This window comes from Mus pahari, unplaced genomic scaffold (genome assembly GCF_900095145.1).
Source record: "Mus pahari unplaced genomic scaffold, PAHARI_EIJ_v1.1 scaffold_7988_1, whole genome shotgun sequence".
Taxonomy (NCBI): Eukaryota; Metazoa; Chordata; class Mammalia; order Rodentia; family Muridae; genus Mus; species Mus pahari.
The window spans coordinates 6069-30143 of NW_018393110.1; the positions used below are offsets into that span (position 1 = coordinate 6069).

A 24075-nucleotide genomic window follows, 5' to 3' on the forward strand; every position below is an offset into this window, starting at 1 on the left:
GAGCTTGTGGTAAACAGGTCCTTATTTGGTGGTGATATGATCCTGCTATTCTGGTTGGCTGAGGCAACATGCCTGGTGAGGTGACGTGGCCTGCTGTGATTGGAGTGGATATGAGAATATAAAAGGGCTTATATCTCAGGGCTCCGGGGAGATGAAGGGGAGATGAAGAGGGAGATGAAGAAGGAAGCTTACTGAATAAACTGCTGTTAGAAGAACTGGTGGTTGTGTCTTCCTTGCTGGTCAAGAGGGCACAACATGAAGTTTTGTTGTAGAAGACTCAGATAGGTATAGGCACTATATGATTTCTTAGTATCTGAATTTTGTTCATTTTTGTCCTTAATAATTGTATCAATCCATGTTTTAATATGTTTCAATCCATGTTTTTCTTAAGAGGTGTGAGAGATAAGATATTAAGGTAAGACGGTGATAAGGTATAAGAGATTAAGATATTGTGAGTATAAGAATAAATATTTAAAATGTAGTGAGGAATAATATGGGGTTAGTGAAGTAATAATATTGGGTTAGCAGTAGCAGATTCTCTTCTAAGATTCAGGAATTCCCTACTTCTTGAGATTTGCCTAGATTTACAACAAAGCTTTTATTTCCTCCACAAGCAAAAAATATTCCTAAATAATTTGTTCACTTGTAACCTAAATCAAAACAAGATAAATATCAAAAAAATGATATTTACATGTATTCTAGGATTTTGTTTACAGCTACTATCTAGGACAAAGTTACATTCCATGAAGAAAAAAAAAAGAATACCAAGAGAGAATTGTATTAAGCAATTAAAGCCAGTCATACAAAGAACAGTTTCCAGTCTGAAGTGGTAGCCTCATTAATCCCAGGACTCAGAATGCAAGGAGGCAGATTATGTGCCCAAGTCCAGACTCGTTTATAGAGTTTGTTCCAGTTCTGGTATTTCTAGGAATATGTAATGATGGCATATCATATAATGCTAGATAGATGTCACAACTCAGGACTATCAGATAATACAGTAAACCTTTGTTGACTGAGAGAATATTAGTCCCACAACTGCAGTTTCAAGGCATCTATAGAATAATTGTTCATAAATGTTTGGAAACCAATGCTGCAGGAGTACAGAGTAGTTGAAACCTCATACTTGTCCATCAGTCTATTGTCTCTACATTACAAGCTTATTCTGATCCCCTTCCCAAGACTTGCTCATCTCCTGATACCACTAGAGTGAAGGGATACTACCACACTTCTAACTTGTCCCTCTGAGATGCTCACTGCTCAGTTAATGTATTTGTGTTACTTAGTGATATGAGCAAGTGTTTCCAAGATGTAATTCATCTGCATCAGAAGAGACCCAGTGACATGTTTCTGTAATCCTCTAGGGGCATGAGGCCAGGGGGATTTTAAATATAAAATTGAGGAGTTTGATGCAATTTGACTTGGGTTTTCTGCAGGGTGAGAAATATGGATCTATTTGCATTCTTCCACATGCAGATGTTTGGTTAGAATAGGAGCAGTTGAAGATGGTATACTACTTTCTTCTTGGAATTATTTTGGCTTCTTTGTAAAACTTAAGTGTCTGTAACTGAGCAGTTTTATTTCTGGGACTTAAATTTTAATTCATTGATCAACCTTTCTGTTCCTATATCAATACCAAACATTTTTATTACTTTATCTCTGTAGGACAGCTTGAAGTCAGATTATCAGATTTTAATGATTCCTTATGTTTCCTTCAGGATTTTAGGTTTATTTGAAATAATGGTTTGTACTTGACAAAAATTTTCTAATTAATACCTATTGAGAATACTAAATATTTCTCTTGGATTTCCCAATTTAATTGAGCAAAGAATTTTAATGAATGCACTTATGATTCTTAGGGTTATTTGGTGTTTCTTGTGATGCCCCCTTCACCTCTGATTTTATTAATTTGTATTTTCTTTCACTATCTTTCATTTAGAATGGTTAAGTTCTTGACTATCAATTTTTCCTTTTAGAAGAAAGACCTTAATTTTTGATTTTTTGTTTCTATCTTATTTATTTTCCTCCCCATGTAGATTCTGTTTTATAATTTACTCCTCTTATGTTCCCTGAATTCTTTTTTTTCTAAAACTTTCAAGTGTACTGTCAAGTTGTTGTAGGCACTTAGTATAATGTAGTTTCTCCTTAGCCTAGCTTTTATTTTTTCCCATAAGTATAGGTATGTTTTACATTATTTTCAATGTGTTATAAGAAGACTTTAATTTCTTTGTTTATTTTTGTCTTGTTCCAGTACTCATAACAATTGTTCATCTTACTTGAGTTTGAAAGGTTTCTGTATATTCTATTATTGCTGATACTCTGTAGTTATACATGCTAGACTGATAACATAAATGGTTTTTCAAATTTCCTGTATATTCAGAGATTGATTTTATGACTGTGCATGTGGTGATTTGGGAGAATAATCCATGCATGACAGGAAGAAATTTATTCTTTTGTGATTATTTGTAATGTTCTTTAGATATTTGTTAGGTCATTTGGTTTGAAACGATATGTTACATGGAGTTTTTTCCCATTTACTTTAAATTTTTTTCTTTAATCTATTGTTTACAATATTGTATTGAAGTCTCACACTACCAAGGTGTCAAGGTCAATGTGTTATTTAAGCTTTAGTCATATTTCTTTTACAAAAGTGGTTTCCTTGTGTTTGTGGCAAACAAAATATGTATCAAAGCAATTTGATGAACATGTAATATCCTACTTTACCACATAGGAATCTTTTTTTGGATTGAAGTCTATTTTGTTACCTATTAGAATGGCTTCATCAGCTTGTACCTTATGTCCATTTGTGTCAATTTTACCAATTGTTTATTCTGAAATGCTGTATGACTTGGATGTTGAGGTATATTACTTTTAAACAGCAGAAGGATAGATTAGATGAAGAAAAGCATTTTAAAATATCCAACACCACTTCATAATAAAATGACTGAAGTCATTAGAGATATGTGTGAATTACCTAAACATGATAATTATAGTTTACAATAAGTACATAGCCAACATTAATAATTTTGTCATCATTTAATATTGTACTGAATTTTTCCTTAAATTTTTAAAGTTATGGAGGATTACATCAATATGACAGTTGTGTTTAGTATGAAACATAAAATCAAAGTTCAGATAGACTGTGAATCTAACCTCACTTTGGGAAAAGGTATGTAAACAGGGACTAAATATTATATTGATCGTGAAAATTTTGGGCAAAGTCTGACAAAAGATTCCAGTATGAGAGGCAACACATATAAGAATATGTTATAGTTTATTGACAGCTCTGGTGAATTTTTCTGGAAGTAAAAGGGCGTGAACATACTACATAGGTAATTTTCTATTAATGTTTTTTGTTTTATGATTATTTATAATATACATGATGCCATGAATCTTGATGAATTTCTAAAACGTGTAAATGAAGGAAGTATATCATATAATTTAGCTATTTTAATTTCAAAAAATGGATATTCATTATTTTCATTTATACTGCATTCTTAGAATGTTAACAGTATAATTCAATGAATATCCATGCTTAAATAGAAATATATAGAAGAAAATTCACAAACTAAACTTATAAATATTTAAGTGAATAGACAATATAATGCAGAAATGATTGAAAAAAATGCATGAAATTAAACAAATAAGATTTCTGGGTGCACTGTTCTAGTAGTCATATTACAATTTTGATGACAGACATGAAGGGTTTTCATATGTGAGTATGGCTGCCTGCAGCCACATGAACCTGGTACTACTGAAAGGTGGGATGGGGCTGAAAGGGATTAGAGGGCTAAAAGAAAGGAGGCTAAGACAACAGAGTCTGATCAAAGCCTTCAAATTTATTAAGACCCTGAGCTTATAAAGAGGGCAGAGCCCCATCCACCAGCACTCTGTTCTTGGTGCATGTCCCCAGCCTGATGGTGATCTGCAGGATGCTATCTGAGGAAAATCTCAAGGGTCTCAGCAGGTAGCAATGATATTTTGGAGGAAAGCAATGGCAGGTGTAGAACAATAGAACCTGCTTTGCAAGTCAGAAGGTTCCACCCCAAGTGGTCCTGTGCTTAGTGGCAACAAGGTCTGATTCAGCCTGCTTCAAGGCTGGAGGAGGCAACACACATGCATAAGACACTTTTCTTCAAACTACAAGAATTGTATGATTCTGTTAACATTAATTGAGAATAGAAAAGGACATCTTCATTTAGCTAAAAACTTACTTAGGAAATTCAACATTTTTGAGTCTGGAAGTTACAGAGTATGTTGTCAGTATGTGTGTGTGCATATATGTGTGTTTAAACATCTTTGCACTAAGAAAGTAGGAGATATATTATTTGAATACTGGAAAGGGATGAAAGAATTTGGAATGTGTGTATCATGTGAAGCTGGTTGTAATAAAATATGGATGAAACTATCATTTTTGATTTGGAAATTGAGTATGCAAACAGAATGTCATGAAGGAGAAGGAAGTTGACTGACCTGAGGAATGAGTCGCTAGCAAGATGTGCAGCAGATAATGGTGATGGAGGTGCAGATATCAGCGAAGTACATGCTACATTTGTGTCAATGTCCCATAATGAAATCCAAAATAATGTACAGCATTTTTAAAAAGAAATAACAATTAATAATAGCCAAAACATGGATACTAAATCTGGACTCCTGGAAATTTCATTTGCACTCTTTTTTTGTTTTTTGTTTTTTCTTTATTTACAATTCAAATATTATCCTCCTTTCCAGTTTCCAAATACTTTTGGCATTTCCATGCCCTCTGCTTCTATGAGTGTGCTCTCCCATTTATCCACCCACTCCTGCCTAACTGCCCTACAATTCTCCTATTGTGGAACATTGATCCTTCACAGAACCAAGGACCTGTCCTCCCACTGATGCCAGATAAACCATCCTTTGCTACAAATGCAGCTGGAGCAAGTAGGTACTCACTGTATACTCTCTGGCTGGTAGTTTAGTTTGTGGTAATTCTGGGGTGTCTGGTTGGTTTATATTGTTGTTATTTCTATGGAGTTGCAAACCCTTCACATTCTTCAGTCCTTCCCCTAACTCATCCATAGGGGTCCCCATGCTCAGTCTGATAGTTGGCTCCAGTAATCCACATCTGTATTTGTCAAACTCTGGCAGAGCCTCTCAGAGGTCAGATAAATCAGGTTCTTGTCAGCAAGTACTTCTTAGAATCAGCAACAGTATCTGGGTTTGGTGGCTGCATATGAAAGTGATCGCATGGAGGGGCAGTCCCTAGATTGTCTATCCTATAGTCTCTGCTCTAATCTTTGTTCCTCTATTTTCATTAGACAGGAAAAATTCTGAGTTAAAACTTTTGAGATGGGTGGGTAGCCCCATCATTCACTCTTGAAAGACATCTTTATTCTGTATACTAATGAAAGACTTCTCTATTTACATTCTTCTAGATTCAAGTCGCAGCACTCTAGGAAAGCTTATCACAGAACCAGAGGTTATACATACTATAAAAACATTGACTTTTAATTGTACAGCAGTATCCAGTACAAAACACTAAACATATTTGTGTCATTAAAACACATAGAGCATAGCATATCATCACCCACAATATGTGTTGCCTATTTATGCTCTGATTCTTTAAGTCCAAATACACTGAGAGAAGTTCAAGGTTGTAAAATCATAAATAAACTGTCAAATGTTTAGTATTGATCCTAGAAGGCTAACAAGAATATATGGGTAGAAAGATTTCATAAGAAAAGATTATATATTACAAAACAGTGTGGTTTTGTAGTCACTCTTTGCCTTAAGATACTAAGAAGATATTTCTAAACAAGACTATCTCACAGCCACTACTGCAATGTAAAATGAGCAAAACCAATGTAGGAAAACAAAGATAATGTAAAATAAATAGGTCAGTACAAGTTATAAATTAAAAATAATGAGGTTCAGGATAGAAGTTCTTAATTTGGAATTCAAATATTAATATTACTTTAATATTACTGTTGAATTTTTAGAAGGTAGAGTCCAGGGACTAAACTGTCTAAAGAGTACACATCAGGTACCCATGCCTCCAGCTGGATATATTGCAGAGGACTGCCTTATCTCAGATTACTGAAGGGTAATGTTGCCTCATGGTCCTATAAAGGATTGATTACCCAGGGTAGGGAATGATAGGGTCTTAGGAGTAGTAGATGGGCCAGTAGGGAAGCACCCTCATAGAGTCAGAGAGATGGGTAAGGTGATGGGTGTTCTGCAGGAGAAACTGGGAAGGGGGATAAAATTTGAAATGTAAATAAATAAAGTGCCCAATAAAATGGAAGAAAAAATGGAAGCCCACACATGGCATTCTCTCAGGATCTTTTTGAATCTTTATCATGTAAGTTAACTGTGGATTTCTGAAAAACTGCATAAACTTGGATAGAAGTAGTTTAAGAATATTTCTGACTTGAATTTCTGAATCAATTGTTAATTGATTCTCAAGACAATATTAGCACAGGCCTTGTGTAAATAATCTGTTTTTGTCACTGGTGTGACATAGTCCATACTGTACATGGTCTGTGAATCTCAGTGACTATAAACATGACACTGCCTATTTTTGACTTTGATTCTGTAATACAATGTCCTGTATATCCCCATTATCTCTGATTATATTTTAATTGATGTCTCATTGTGAATCTTCTGATACAATCCACTGACATCATTTCTAATTGTGTTCACATAATCACCTTTTTAAAATTTTCCAAGGTCCAAATTTGAACTAAAGGTTTTCCTTCCAGGTACTCACGAACAAGAGTGATATGGAGCCTGAGAATAAATTATCTTATGTATTTAGTTAGGTAAGTTTATTACATGTCTATGGACACCAGTTGCAGAGCCCCAGGGTAGAGAGTTTTTAAGAACTCCTCCGGGACCCAGGAACAATCTGAAAAAAAAAAAAAAAAAAACAGAATTGGAAATATAAAACAAACCTCTCCTTTGACTAGAGAAATAAAAGAAGGCAGAAATTTATTGTACTAGTATGCATGGAACTACATAGTCCACATTGCCTATGTTTAAGGCAGGACAAATATGTTCATTTTGATGGGAGTCTTCTTATTCCTCCTCAACATTCCACTTCTCATGGCAAATTACATTGATCCCATGTGCTTTTGGAGAATAAACCTGAATGAAATCAAGGATAAAGATTTGGGATTTTCTTGTTCCTTCATCCTTGGAGCAGTTCAGATGCCTATGGAGAAAGATTATTTCAACCAGACTCTGAATGTCCTGTAAGTGCATTTGTATTTTCCATGCAAATGACATGGAGAATATTTCTTGTGTAGTCTGATGATGAAGATTAGGCAAATCCTTGAGTATTCTGTACTGTTGCTAAATATGAACAAAAAGAAACAGTTTTTATTTTTTTACAGAATTAATCCTAGTTTCTCTCTCCTTTTAATTAATCCAGTGAAGGTTTTGTTTTTCTTTAAATCAGGTGGCCTCTGACTTAAAGACTGGAAGCTGAGGAATAAAGGACTATCTACATTGATTTTTTTCACATAAAGCCCTCCTATTAATATTTGCTATTGCCCTCTAGATAGTGATGACTTATTGAATTTGATCCCAAAATATTTCATTATGTTTTACTCCAAGTGCATGCAAATTGATTTTCAGATACTCTGCTGACAGTACTTCCATCAGTGTGTTGCTCTTAGAGTTTATGCTCATTCCAGTAATATTCAATGCACATATAGTTGTCAAGAACTTTACATATATATAAACTTACTGCCTCAAATTCATTGCACATGGTTACTTCTGGCCTTATAAAGCTTCTTCCAGTTTGGAAAGAGAAGATCTTTAGTCTCAGAAATTCACATTTCATATGAATGTCTGCATGGACATTTTTGTATATATATGAGCAAGGAATATTTATGTCATTAGAAGGCAAGACTTCCAAGTGTTTTAAAATATAAAATCCATAAGCACTGTGGCTTTGTGCTTCACACTATTCATGTACAGTTCTGCACTCTCCCTTTAGAGTAAAAGATATGTGGAACATATAGAATCCAATGATATATTTATATTCCTTGATTAGTGATTCTATCCACAACACTGGTGGGTGCCTATGTCCCTTTTCACTCTAATGTATGACATCTGTGATTTGGGATACTTGGAACATTTGAGAACAGTGATACAGGAGTTTTCTATTAGTTTATTGATCATTATTTAAGAAACTTGTCATTTCTTTCATGTCCAAGTTTGTTAATCTCTGATCCTTTTATGATATTTATATCTTGTAGATCTCTATTCAGAAATTTTAGTAAATATAGGTAAACATGTTAGCAATATGGTATTAATACTCATTTTTCTGGATTGCTGGTAGTTTTTTTTTAAATACAGCCTTTTAGACAACTAGGTGACACAGACCCCTTAAGTAACTGATGTTTCCTAAAGTTTAGTTGTAGGAAGAAGTTTGAATATTGCACAAGGAATATTCTCTAATTTCTTTTATGTATTCATAAAATTATTAATTTTGATATTTTCCAGTGTGATAATAAACAATGTTTTAAAATGGCATATTTTATAGAATATAGAATGAAAACACCACATGTGTACAATTTTTGGTGAAAACCTTTTTGAATTTACTTCAGATTTAATCATTAAATATGAAGGTGTATCTTTAATGTTCATTGATCAGATTATATGAACTGTCAAGATAGATACAGGAGATAGTATTCTTTACATAAACATAAAAACAAACACAATATGATATTATTCTATTGAAATTGTCTTTGGCATACTTTTATTACAAAAAATGAACATAATCTATACAATTTACACCAAAATCTCTTCTATTTAATAAGCATGTAATACTGGCACAAAGTGCCATCTCAGCAGTTTCCTTATTTTCAAAATTCTCAGTAGAAAGCTAGGGTTGTATTAGTGTTACTGGAAAGGTTATCAAGAGAGTTTTCTAGAAATTAAATTATAATGATTATAAGTATCAGCTGGGCAGTAGTGGTGTAAGCCTTTAATACTAGCATTTGGGAAGCCGACAAAGGTGGATTTCTGAGTTTGAGGTCAGCCTGGTCTACAGATTGAGTTCTAGGACAGCCAGGTATATACAGATAAACACTGTCTAGAAAAGACAAAACCTAAATAAATAAATAAATAAAAAGAACTCAGAAGGAATATATCACCTTTCTTTGGAACTAGAAATTCGGCAAATGTGTATACATTCACATTTGAGTGAAGATAGTCTATAAAACACTTGGACATATTGCTCTCTTATGACCTAAATAATCCTTGCACATATACATAAAATCATATGTATAGACATGAATCATGAACCAAATGCATGTTTGATGTTTGAATTTACCTAAAAGTAAATCTTTATAAAAGTTTTTTTTCAGAAAAGATTGAAAGAAAAATAACAAAATGAGGATAGATATGAGGGGACATGCTAAGAATATTAGCCACTAATTATAAGTGATTGCTAGTATAGGAACCAAATGTTGCTGCAGACAGACTATTATGTACTGAAAAATTTTATTTTCACTACCTTAAGAGATATCATAAACTCAAAGGGTCTCATAACACATGAATTACTATATTGGTAAATAATTTCAAAATGAAGACCTGATCAGAATTACAATTTTTTTTTATATCTGTGGTTTTCTCTACCTTCTGATCAAGCACTAAAAGCAGAGATGGGAATGCTCTCTGTGGATGAGGTCAGTATCCTATCTTATTTATGGGAGAAATACTCCCATGAACTTTTAAAGTGTTTGCTATTTTCCAGGTTCTTATGTCAATCCAATCTCACAACAAAAGCCATTTGTTTCCATTTGAGAGGTCAGATGAAGAAAATACCAATATAGCATAGTGCTTCTATTGAGTGCAAATGATCATGTATAATCATCTGTCCACAATAAACTTTGTACTCTTTTACAGAAAAACAACTAAAAACCACAAATATGTTTTGGCATTGGCTTTGGCAATGGATGAAATCAACAGGAATCCTGATCTCTTACCAAATATGTCTTTGATTATAAAATATAATTTTGGCCATTGTGATGGGACAACTATACCCTTTTATTATTATCAGGAAAAATATAAGTCTATTCCTAATTATTTCTGTAATGAAGAGACTATGTGCTCATTTCTACTTACAGGACCCGATACGAGAAAATCTTGGGTATTGGGTGTAAACATGGATATCTTCTTATTTCCAAGTGTGAGTTATCATAGGCTAGGAATTCTTCACATCAAGTCTCTTTGGTGAATTTGATAGGTATTAACAAAGATAATGGATGAGATTGTACTTATTCTTATGTCAATAAATGAAGTTCCAGGGTTCTTACTATTCAGAAACCTGATAGGCACTCTGCTATGGGCCACCTCCAGAAGTTGAAAGATTCCAGAAAGAAGGGATAGAGGAGGACATGAAGAATTAAGTCTGGCAGGGTGATAGAGAGTATCTTGTAGCCTTAACGGACTGGCAGTCAAACTGTTTCTTTATTTATACAAATCTCAGTAAGAAGAAAAAGATTCATGTTGTTCCAAAACATAGAACATATCATTTCTGTCTCCACATATGTGTTATTTTCATATTGGACATAAGTTTAGATTATCATCGGTAACCTGTGAAATAACAGAGTTACTGTGGTGTTATAAGTGTAGTCATCAGTGACAAACTTTGATAGAACAGAATTATATTTAACAAACATTTCCTCTATAACAAAACTTTTAAGAATCTGGAGTATTTTTGAAAAGGCATGTCATAACATTCTTAGCCTGGACACTCTTGACATTTCAGTGGCACTGGAGTGAATGAAATCCTCCCATCAAGTCTGTGGAGTTAGCCATTTTGCTACTAGTGAGTTTATGATTAACCATTAAGAATAATCATGTCAATTTTCACTAGACATTATGGGAAAATTTCAGCAGCATACAGTTTTAATTATTATAAGTCTTTTTCTTTAATAGTATAAAGATTATGTCATAACTTTATGGAACTAACTGCTATGTCTCATCTCGTATTTGTTTTTCTCCCTCATCACAAGATATAAGAGACCTTCACAAGTGATGTTTTCTTATAAAGAGTGGTTTTGGGTTCCAGTACCTTGTTCTTTTATATTTTTCCACATGATTATTCTTCTTCCACTACATGACACTTTGTATGCAGGAGATAACTCCATCCAATATAACTTTGTTTCTATATATTTACCTCAAGAAATACAACTTATGAGTTCTATAGATTTTGCAACATAATTACCAGATTATTTTGTAGGATAAGTGTTTTTATATTTTAAAATCTGATCTGCTGCTAAAATATTAAGCTGCCAGAGCTTGTTTATATTTTGAATTTACATTGTTCTGAATATATGTTATCTGAGAAGGCACAGAAGCCCATGTTCCCAGACTATTTTGGAGCCTTACCCTAAACAGGAATTCTCTGACATCTTTATGTGAGTCACAACCTCTAGAGTACAAGGAATACATTCAAGTAGGGCAAGATAATTTTTTTTCATAAAATCTAAAGCAGTATTATGTATAAGAATTTTCTGGTAAATCTTTTTGTATTTATGGATTAGGGAGTAAATGCCTTTTGAAAAAAATATTACTAAAATATCACAAAGATGTAAATATATCAATGTCCCTCCAAATATTTAAAACGCAGCTATCATGACTAAAACTGAAATACAGAATAGCAGTTATTATTGCATGCAATTATATTTTGTTATGTCTTTGCCAAACATCTATGCGTGCTGTTTCTATTAGAAGTGGATGTGCCAGGCTTCCACATTTGTTCCTTTGAATCAGAGAAGAGAGGAAAAGTCGCAGGTAATCAACTCTTTGCAGGTAAATATGATTACTAGCTCTTTGAGTGTACTACAACTCATGCTCTTCTTTGTGTTGCAGATCCTTCAGCTTTCCTATGGACCTTTCCATTCCATGTTCAGTGACGATGAACAATATCCCTATTTCTATCAGATGGGCTCAAAGGACACATCTGTAGCCTTGGCAATGGTCTCCTTCATACTTTTCTTCCACTGGAAATGGGTTGGCCTTGTCATCCCCGATGATGATCAAGGCATTCAATTTCTCTCAGAGTTGAAAAAAGAGAGTGAAAACAAGGAAATTTGCTTTGCCTTTGTAAACATGATATCAGTCTATGAGATTTCATTCTATCACAATACTGAAATGAACTACAAAGAGATTGTGATGTCATCCACAAATGTTATTATCATTTATGGAGAAACACACAGTAATATTGAATTGAGGTTCAGAATGTGGGAATCTACAGTTATACAGAGAATATGGGTCACCACAATACAACTGAATTTCCCTACCAGTAAGAAAGACTTAACTCCTGGAACATTCTATGGGACTTTTACCTTTCTACCCCATCATAGTGAGATTTCTGGCTTTAAAAATTTTGTACAGACATTGTGCCATCTCACAAGCACAGATTTATATCTGGCAATGCCAGAGTGGAAGTACTTTAACTGTGAAGCTTCAGCATGTAGTTGTAAATTACTGATGAATTCATCGAATGCCACATTGGATTGGCTAATGGAACAGAAGTTTGACATAACCTTTAGTGATGGTAGTCAAAACATATACAATGCTGTATATGCCATGGCCCATGCACTCCATGAGATGAATCTGCAACAGGTTGATAATCAGGCAATAGACAATGGGAAAGGAGCAAGTTCTCACTGTTTGACGGTAGAGATTCTTTTATTGGATGATATTTTACTGTCTTCAATTGTGTAGGTGTTTTGGGTCTCTCAGATGCCCACATTAATGAAGTAGGAAATAGTTTCCAAAATAGATAAGTTTTTGATCATTTTTCCTAAAGAAAAAGAATATCAAGTGAATATTATAAACATGGTTGGTAAAATAAGTCACTGATTACCAAAGAAAATTTGTGGTTTTATAGATAGCACCCAGATGTCATCACACCCCTTCCAGTATTGTATATTCTTGGAATATTATGATAGTTTCCTTTATCCAATTGCATTTGTTGGATTTTTATCTTTCATTCTTTAAATATAGTTGCCTTTACTATTAAATCAGAATACATATCATGGCTTGTAGGAATGGTATATACATTATAGTGCAATGCTTGTGTTTTAGGTAAATTCATTTCTGAGAAAGATCCATTTCACTAATCCTCTTGGGGACAAAGTGATTATGAAACAGCGAGTAATATTGCAAGAAGATTATGACATTTTTCACCTTGCGAATATCTCACAACACCTTGGGATTAAGGTGAAGTTAGGAAAGTTCAGCCCATACTTTCCACATGGACAATACTTTCACTTATATGGTGACATGATTGAATTGGCCACAGGAAGTAGAAAGGTAAGTGTGTACTAACTTACTGATTTATAATATACAACAGTAAACACTCTCAAGTAGATGCATGATTACATGTTGAAATGAAAAATTTTGTTAAATAAGGATCTGATTTTTAGACTCTTTTGTTATGTTTCTTTTTCTCATTTTTATCAATTCTTTGAAGATTGAAACATGCATAAAATATACCGTTGGCATATCAGAATCATTTTCTGAATTTTAATGAATTCAAAATGTTCTTCACCACTGTTTGATATTCTTTTATTTAAATTAAACTAAATTTTCTTCATATCATTGGTCTTATTACACGTTAATTTCCCCTCTTACCTTAAACCTCTGTAACAGATGTGGATAGGAGAGATACTAATGTTACAGCTATGGAACACTAATAGTCATAATTTCCATTGATTGTCACTATACCTAAAAATGTTTTCCCATATACCACGTTCAATAATGAACACAATTACAAAGATTCATATTCACAGAAACATTTTTAAATAAATTTGAAGAACCCCTTCACACTTTAAGTAAGATAAACAGAAGTTCAAGGGAACATATAGACAGCACTAGAAGAACAGACAAAGAAATAGCTATTAACACACCTTAAACACAGCAATAACAGGAACCAGACAAAAGCATCAAATAACGTTCCACTATAATTGAACATTTTTGTAAACTCTCTCTATATGAAATGAAAGAAAACAATGTGGTTTATTTTTTAAGACATTCCTCAGTTGCATTCAGAGAGTAGGGAAACAAATTCATATACTGTAAGAGAACTTTTCTTTATATTAAAATTGAGGAAATCATTATAATATGTTACAAGAGGGAAGTTCAACAATAACTTTGATGGATATGTATGGAACAGTTCTTGAAAGAAACACCTACCAAAAGAACACAACACATAACAGAAAGATCATTCTGTGAGAAAAGGGAGAATTTTTTTTTGAAATTGGGATTTTTTTTATTTATTGAAAATAGCTCATTATTTTCACATAATATATCCTAAATACAGTTTCCCTTCCCTTTTGGGGATGTGACCAATTCTCATGTTTACTTGCAAATATATCATAGTTAATACTCCTATTCCCCCCCTCAACTGCCTTTTCCATCAGATCCACTTTCTGTCTCCCATTAGAATATAATAGGATTCTATGGGAAAATAATAAAATAAAAAATTGAAGAAAAACTTAGACATCATGATAAGACAAAATTTTCATAACACACTATCGTAACTATACATATGAAATAGAAGTAGATGAAAGGACCAGGAAATCCTACTTCATATTTTATGTATTGAATAGTAGTGATTGAAGCATGAGGTAGTGATAGACAATTGAGTGATGGTTTTCCCCCTTTTAGTACTTAGAATACTTATTTTTGAATGTATAAATCAAACTGTATATTCTATAATCAGAATATCTAGAATTATTGAAGCCAATTTTTTATTCAAAATGTACATGTGAATAAGTATAAGAAATTCCTATAAACTGTTAATGTTGAACTGCAAAAGGATTTCCTGGGACAAAATAATGTTATATTTCAATGGGAATTCTACATAAAAACCATGAAATAGACTGCTCTTTTCATCACCAAGCCAAACACAGAACTCTGGTAGTCAAATAATGCTGGCATCTTCTTTCATTACTAATTAACCATAACAAAATTCACAAGTGCAAAGAACAGTAGGATAATTTTTGTGACCCAGAGAAGTTCTGTTGCTCTAACTGGAAATTAATCTTATGTAAATTTAAAGTTCTCAGACCTTGGGAGCATAAGTATGAAAATGAAAGCACATCGACATTGGTGCCCAAATTAGACCAACTCATTGTTTCTACTTGATTATTCAATATATTGTAGACAGGATTTCTTGAGGTTTCAGAGATGAGACCAATTCTCAGTTTTGCTTGCAAACATATCAGAGTTAATACTACTCGACAGGTACTGATTCTCCTGGATAGCTCATTCTTTTCTTTGGATTTTTGTCAACTCTCTATTCATTCAGTTAGAAAATTATTATTTTTTGGAGTTGTGCTACTTATAACATATTTAAGGAATCCCTACTTGACCATAAATGAGAGTTAGATACCCATCTTATGTGTCCATGTGGCACACTGCATGGACATTTATCACAGTGTGCATTAATATTTTATATGAAGAAACAGTAAGTAAATAGCAGGATTATAAATACAGAAATTTATTATTTTTATCTTTGTGCATTGAATAGGTTCTGATATGTAGTAGGGCTTTTATAGAAAATTTTGCAACCATATTCCTAATATTCAACTGGTATACCTTTTAATGGAGGCTAGAAACAAACAAACAAAAACAGTACTATTTATTATCAGGGTTCATTTTCGAGTTTATATCCTACCTCTTTCCTTATTTCTCACATTTAAAACATCAGTGCATGACCCACTCTAGGCAAGGAGGTAATGGAGAATTATCTTTGACATACTTTCAATATAACCTTCGAGCTCTTAACCTGAGCTTTTATTGCCTGAAGCATCCCACAGTTTTTATCAGGATATCTTAAGCAGTGCTTTATGCTTGGATTTTTTTTCCAAGTCATATTTTATTAGAGATATGCTTTAAGAAAATGCGATCTTTAGTATTGTTATAAATGTCTATCTTAATTTTAAGCAAATGAACACATTAATATTCATGTTTAAATAATATAGTTGTGAAAATTAGTAATTTATAACTCTATTCATGATGTAAATTTAGATTAAGAAGTTTAAGTAAGCATGTCAGTGGTCTGAATATGATACTATAAATTAACATGAATATAAGAAGTATAAACTGATTATCATTTGGCTCTTTAAGCAATAATGCCTTTAGCTTATACAGGTAATACACATACAGCCTAACTACTAAACGTGCTCTTATATTACTGTTGTCTATTACTTTGGAGGGTTGAAGATTGAACATACTGTGTTACAATAGAAGCTACCCATGAGATATACTCCCATTTTTATTGTGATTTTGTATTTGTGACATTTTTCAATTTCTTAATTTGGATATTTTATATATTTACATTTCAAATGTTATCCCCTTTCTTTGTTTTCCCCTGCAAAACCACTATACAATCCACCCTTACCCTGCTTCTATGATGGTGCTTCCCCACCTACCTACCCATTTCAGCTTTACTGCCCAAGTATTTCTCTACAGTGGGGCATCAAGACTTCATAGGCCAAGGGCCATCCCTCTCATTGATGAAAGATGAGGTCCATTAAACTCTTCTAGAACTTCCCCTAACAACTCCATTGGGGTCCTTGTGCTCATTCTGAAAGGTTGACTGGAAGCATCTGCATCTGTGTTGGTCAGGAACAGGCAGAGCCTCCCAGGAGATAGGTGTATCAGGCTCATCTCAGTGAGCACTTCTTCATATCCACAACAGTGTAGGGGTTTCTGCATGTGGGATGTATCTCCAGGTGGGGCTGTCTCTGTGTGACCTTTCCTTCAGTCTCTGCTCTATTCATTGTCCCCGTATTTCCTTTAGAGAGGAGCAATTCTGGGTTAAAATTTTGGAGATGGTTGGGTGGACCCATCCTTCAACTGAGGTGTCATGCCTAATCTCTGGATATGGTCTCCACATGTTTTCCCTCTCCATTCTGGGGGTATTTCAGCTAATGTCATTCCTGTGGGGTTCTGCGAGTCTCTTGAATTACTGGCATCTGGGACTTTCTGATTGCTACCCACAGTTCCCCTCCCCCGATTGCTACACACCTCTTAAAATTCCTGACCCTCTGTACAGCTCCTCCATCATCTCCCATAACTGACTTTTTCCTTATTTTTCCCCTCTCCCTCTTCTTTTCCTCCCAGGGAGAATTTTTACCAGGGATTAAAGCATAGTTCGACATATACAAATTCATTAATGTAATAAACCACATGATATAGAATTATACTCTTTTCCTGTCAGAAATGGCTCTCAACCAAGTCCAAAATTCATTCAGAAGTAAAGAAACAAAAGAAGTGATAGAACAGAAGGAACACATATTGATATAAGAACATTTTCTTTCCCCCAAATATTGACAGTAGTATAATACATGAAGAAATAGTTAACGATGAAATTCAGATATAATGTCAGGTTGTTTTGTGGTTCATGTTTTTATACAAGCACTTTGGAGTTGGAGATCTTAAAATCTTTGCTAGTTTCTTGCAAGTGTATTCTATACTGTGAGTCCAAACCAACTATGTGTGATATAACTTAAAATAAATTAACATAAAGTATATAAACATGCCCATTTTCCTTCTTCTAGTGCAAAATAGTCTTTAAAATATTACAAACGGTTAAAATAAATTTAAAGAAAATGATTTGATAAAAAGGAGAAAATGTACTCTGATCTTGATTTGGAGTATTAATCCTTCATGTTAAGACCTTGTTTCAGTAATATCAAAAACATAGGAGAAATTCTTTAAATCTTCAATTAACTTTAAACAATCTAATTTTTATTCAGCTTTTTGTAGTATTTCCAAAAACAAAATGCTCTCCAAAGTGCTGGAGAGCATTTTGACTTCATGAAACCCTCCATATTCAAAGTCACTACAGATTAGTTTATCTTTTCCTGCCATATTAAACCACTGTCTGCCTACTCCATTTTTTTATGTACCATTTCTCATGTTTGCAGTGGTAATTCATTCAAGGTCATATTTGTTATCTGTGACTTATAGACATATTTTTCTGTTTTAAATTCTTTAAAATACTAACTTGTATTTCTGTTGCTTTATTTAAACTTTGATCATAAGCCAAGTAATGAGGAAGGAGTAATTTGCCATATGGCTTATTGTCATAGAAATAAAGTGTGGATATCTGAAAACTGGAAGTAATGCATAGATCTTAAAAAATAACACTGCTTCCTGGCTCAACCGCCCACAGTGAAATGGGTACACCTATGACAATTACCAATTAAGAAAATGCTTCAAAGATCTGAGGAAAGTCTAGTGTTGTCTGAGAAATTATCTCAATGAAAGTTTCTTCTATTCACATCACTTAGTGAAAAATTGAAAACAATCAATTAAATAAAAAATAGGTTGCAATATCTGTAGTTTTTGCACACAGAACAATATGAGCTCTTTTGTCTCAATTACTAGATACTCGGAAATTTTCCAACATTTCTTCAATGCATTTCCAATATTCGTAGCTGGTCATTAAACACTGGACAGAGTGAAATGTGAGTCATTTGGTATTCCAAAAATGTGCTTATTGAAATCTTAATGCACTAATATAAAATATAACAGAAATGTATAAAACTCATTATCAGCATGTGTCTAATTTTTTCTCAGACGCCGTCCTCTGTATGCAGTGCAGATTGTAGTCCTGGATTCAGAAGATTATGGAAGGAGGGAATGTCAGACTGCTGTTTTGTTTGCAGCCCTTGCCCTGAAAATGAAATTTCTAATGAGACAAGTGAGTGTTGGCTGCTCTGATAAATCCTGTAGATATGTATTCCTCTTGTACCACACTGGGATGAAAAAGTCAATTAAAAGGCAACAGCAAATATAAAATACATGAGTTTTCTAATTTCCTAGTTGTAGACAAAAAAAAAAACATGAACAAAATTTTGCAAAAACTAAAAAAACATGCCTTGTACCTTTACCTCCATATTGACTCATTGCAAATGCATGGTAGATTACATTTCACCAAGAAATAGTTCAGAAAGTATAACTGCAATTTGAAGGTATTCTGGACAAGATTTTCCAAATAATTAATCTATTATAAAAATACATATACATTAGATTACATTAACAATTTATGGGTGCATTAATTTAGACTTATTTTATGAATATATCTGACCTTAATATGGTTATGTACCTTATGTACATATAGGAGAAAAGAAGAAGCAAATATAATATCTAATGTACTGGAGTAGATTATGAGACTGCTTGATATAAAACCCATGTACACTGTACAATTAATATAGAAGACAAAAGTATTTGCAAATTTATGAGAAAATGATAAGTATGTGATATTTAGAGGGCCACATTCAAAGCCAGATGTAATATGGATACTTATGAATGGGTACTATTTCTTAACACAAACTACCTGGGTTGTCACTCTTGATTGAGGATTCCTCTGTAATATTGCTTATTCTATTTGTCCATACTGATTTCTTGCCTGAGTACATTCACAGACAATGAGTTTAATAAGAAAGGAGATGAGGCCATGGTGAAAGTGTGCTCAGCCTTCCAAATGAAGTAGGAGTTAAAGTGAAGGACAGATTTGTACAAAGTATTTAGAGAGGACTTTCTTTCCTTAGTGCTAATATTAGTGAATATCAAGAACAATAAGCAGAACTTTTGTTTAATTATTTTCATAAGTGGAAATATCTTAGAACTTATTTTTAAATATTTTCCACTTTTCAAACATAAACATTATATTTCATTTCATTCTCCATCTTCTTCTTATGACATATGACAGGAATCATTTAAATTAAATAAGGCAATAGTAATTTTACAAGAACACATACATAAAAGTATGTACACATATACACAGCCTACGTTATATGTAGTGCTGTTTCTATGTCAATGAGTTTGAGCTAGTAAATTCTTGTGTAGCTACTAAAGATCTTGTCCCAGTTGAAGTCAGAGTCACAACGTGCCATAGGGAGTAAATTCATCAAATAGTCAATGATCTCAGAAAACGGTCAGTGTAGGGTTTTATATTTATAAAACATACCCAACTTCACTGTGGTTTATGAATGTATCTTCTCTGATTTAAATAATCTTCTTCATATCAAAATAGAACGAAAAAATGCCTTCTGAATCTCTGCTTTCTGATATTTTAAATGATATGATCAAGAGTTAAATAGATAAAGAAATAATTGCTTGGTTTTATTTGCCTTAAACCTTTATGAAATCTATGAATTAAAAGCAATGCTGTTCAGCAATATCCTTCACATTACATTCTCAGCATCAGAGACAGCATTACAAGGCTTCTTTCAACACTCTTATTTGAAATACCTTAAAATAAAAAAATTTCTAAAAGCAGCACTAACTAAACTTTCTTTGGATATCAGATATGGATCAATGTGTGAATTGTCCTGAATACCATTATGCCAACACAGAACAAAACATATGCATTCAGAAAGGTGTCACCTTTCTAAGCTATGAAGACCCCTTGGGGATGGCTCTTGCCTCAATGGCCTTCTGTTTCTCTGCATTCACAGCTATGGTACTTTGGATCTTTGTGAAGCTCCATGACACTCCTATTGTGAAGGCCAATAACAGAATCCTCAGCTACCTTTTATTGCTGTCACTCATGTTCTGTTTTCTATGCTCCTTTTTCTTCATTGGCCATCCTACGGGAGCCACCTGTGTCTTACAGCAAATCACATTTGGAATTGTATTCACTGTGGCTGTTTCCACAGTTCTGGCCAAAACGGTCACTGTGGTTCTGGCTTTCAAAGTCACAGACCCAGGAAGAAGGTTGAGAAACTTCCTGGTATCAGGGACACCCAACTACATTATTCCCATGTGTTCCCTATTCCAATGTATTCTGTGTGCAATCTGGCTTGCAGTTTCTCCTCCCTTTGTTGATATTGATGAACANTCTCAGCATGGCCACATCATCATTGTGTGCAACAAAGGCTCAGTTACTGCATTCTACTGTGTTCTGGGATACTTGGCCTGCCTGGCACTTGGAAGCTTCACTGTAGCTTTCTTGGCCAAGAATCTGCCTGACACATTCAATGAAGCCAAGTACTTGACGTTCAGCATGCTAGTGTTCTGCAGTGTCTGGGTCACCTTCCTCCCTGTTTACCATAGCACCAAGGGCAAGGTCATGGTTGCTGTGGAGATCTTCTCCATCTTNGCATCCAGTGCAGGGATGCTTGGATGCATCTTTGCACCCAAGATCTACATCATTTTATTGAGACCAGAGCAAAATACTATCCAAAAGATCAGGGAAAAATCATATTTCTGATCAAGTATTTTAGGAATTTTGTCAAAGCTAAAGTTGGTACATACCCACCAAATATTGGGTTATAGTGCATATATGTAGCTTTAGAATCATTCTTAGTAGGTGTTCTAGTGATGTCAATAATTGTCACATGTACCGATTTAACAAACTGTGTCCATAAAATCATGCACTAAATCACTTGCTTCCATAAAATCATGCATTAAATCACTTGCTTCATTTCTTCTAACAAAAATAAAATTCTCAAATTATTATTACAATTTTATTAATCATTTTGCTTACATGGGGTCCCCCCCGTAATTTCCAATAAATTTATTGCCAAAGGAATTGGGAATGGTTGGGCATTGGGGAGGTATGAATAACCTCTTGGAGATATTGATGAGATATTGGATGAAGAAGCGTCATGGGGCAGACCACAAGGGGAAAAACTAGTAACTGTAAAAAATATTAAAGAATAAATAATAAAACAGAATGAAATTAAATAAGCTTGTAGGTATGTCAACTTGATCTTTATATTATAGTTATGAAAGTAATAGGTAAAACTATTCACATTTTCATGAACCTAATTTTTTCAGAGGCTGTACTCCGTATGCAGTTTTATTTGATGTCTTAGACTCAGAAAATTATGGAAGGCTGGAATGCGAGAGAAATGTTTTAATTACGCTGCTTCCTAGAATATTCCTGTTCCAAAAAGATAACATTCAACAGTTTTCATCACATAATGGGATGCTGAATGGCTCTGAAATCCATTAGCATTAACAAAAGCTATCATTTCTCTAAGTCAGTATTCATAGAAATATGATCATTAACAATGTCCCTTTAAGGAACACATTCTTCATTAGCATCCACATTTTACTCATTGAAAATCAATGGAAAGATGGTGTTGTTACAAAGAAAGTGTTGATATTCAAACTACAGTTTAAGGGAATTATACACAAATTCATTCTACTAACTAATCTCCTATAAAATTACATTATATAATATTCAGTCTTGAATTTTAATAATAGTTTATTATTCTTTTTTACATTTAAGCATGTGTCCCAATAAGTTTTCTGGTCACCATGTAAGTGCAGGAGCCAGTGGAGAACAGAAAATGGCAAAACGTCAATTGAAGAGTACTAATTGGATGCTGGAATGAAGATTTTATATGTCTGTTAGATTAATGAAGAGGGTAAATGATTACATTTTTTTTTTAAAACTTGCTAAGAAAGGTACTCAAGACTTTATTCATGATCTAGACACCTCCATTTCAAAATTTCACATGAATTCATAGCTAAAAATTTGTGGATAATTCTTGATACATGATGTACAGAATATAAGGAATCATATATCTGATATTTTTCAACACACCCAGTATATTGTGCTGCAATGTAGTGCGTTAAAATGTTAGTGAAGAGTTAGCCACAATTATTCAAACTGTGTTGCAAACTACAAAACCAGTATTACTCAAAAGATTATTTGTTTGATTTTGGCAATTTATGAATAGGGGAGTGATAGATTTAGCTTGTAATCACTTTTAAGGAAATCAATGTCTTTAAAGGGCATTTGTGGCCATTAAGATGTCTAAGGAGTTATATTCCTTCACACTAAAAATGATGAACTGAGTTCATCCCCAGGACTATTTAATAACATGAGACAGCCTAACCTTGAAGGTGTTTTCAAATCCATACATTCTCACATAACACATACTCATTGTTATAAGTATCATAAAATTATTTCGAATAAAACACATAAGAAGCAAACATATTTAGAACATTAAATACAACAAAATTTTAACAAAAATCATTAATATTTTACTCATATGTAGGTGCGTGCAGTAGATATATGAATGCTTGTATGTACTCACAAGTATAGCTGACAGTGAGAGGCATCCAGTGACCCTGGAGTTAGACACAGAGAAAGCTGTGAAAATCCTGATGGGATAGAGGAAGAGAACTCAGATATTCAGCATGGGCAGCACATTCTCTGCACTGTTGACCCAAATACCGAGATATGTAAAAACATTAATAATTGCTTTCTATGAATGCATTTTTATTAGATATTTTGTTCATTTACATTTCAAATGCTTTCCAGAAAGTCCCCTATACTCTTCCCCCACCCTGCTCACTAACTGACCCACTCCAGCTTCCAGGCCCTGGCATTCCCCTATATTGGGGTATATGGTCTTTGCAAGACAAAGGTCTCTCCTCCCATTGATGGCCAACTAGCCATTCTCTGTTAGACATGCAAGTAGAGACATAGGAGGATCAAGAATATGAACTAACTTGTATCCCTTAAATGCATTTTTATAGATAAAAATAAATAAAACCCTGGAAGCACATCATCTTCTCTCAGTGAATATTCCCAGATTCAGTGCAATTGCAATAACGTTTCTCTTATTATCTTTTTTAAAATTTTGTTTAATTTTATTTTTATCGCTCAGATTTTATCCCCCTTCTGGTCTACCCTCAGATTGTTCCAAATCCCATACCTCCACTCAGTCTCAAGAAATATATCCGCACCCTACTCCTCACTGCACTTCGTCAGATCTCTTGAATCCCTTGAGCCTCTACTCCCTTGAGTGTTTTATGAATCTTCTCTGACTGAATCAGTTTCTCCAATCCTCTGCTCTATATGTGTTAGGGGCCTCATATCATTTGGTGTATGCTTCCTCGTTAATGGCCCAGTGTTTGAGAGATCTCAGGGTTTCAGGTTAGTTGAGACTGCTGTTCCTCCTACAGGGTCATCCTCATACTCAGCCTCTTCCAATTTTTACCCAATTCAACCACAGGGGTTAGCAGCTTCTGTCCACTGGTCGTGTGCAAGTATTTTGTATCTGACTCTTTAGCTGCTTATTGAATCATTTAGAA

The 24075-nt window shown here is 33.8% G+C and overlaps 1 protein-coding gene across 3 annotated transcripts; it reads left to right on the forward strand.

The window, feature by feature from the left end:
* Positions 1-7029: 7029 nt before the first annotated feature.
* Positions 7030-21232, forward strand: LOC110315359 (vomeronasal type-2 receptor 116-like). Of its 3 annotated transcripts, none has more exons than XM_021189437.1 (6): positions 7030-7229; positions 9895-10177; positions 11866-12675; positions 13087-13314; positions 18595-18718; positions 20328-21232. In XM_021189437.1, exons 1-6 carry the CDS (start codon positions 7030-7032, stop codon positions 21230-21232), a joined length of 2550 nt encoding a protein of 849 aa, XP_021045096.1. The 3 variants fall into 3 exon arrangements, with proteins under 3 accessions (XP_021045096.1, XP_021045098.1, XP_029390588.1); XM_021189439.1 differs by having other exon boundaries at positions 20478-21232; XM_029534728.1 differs by having other exon boundaries at positions 9895-10138.
* Positions 21233-24075: the final 2843 nt, after the last annotated feature.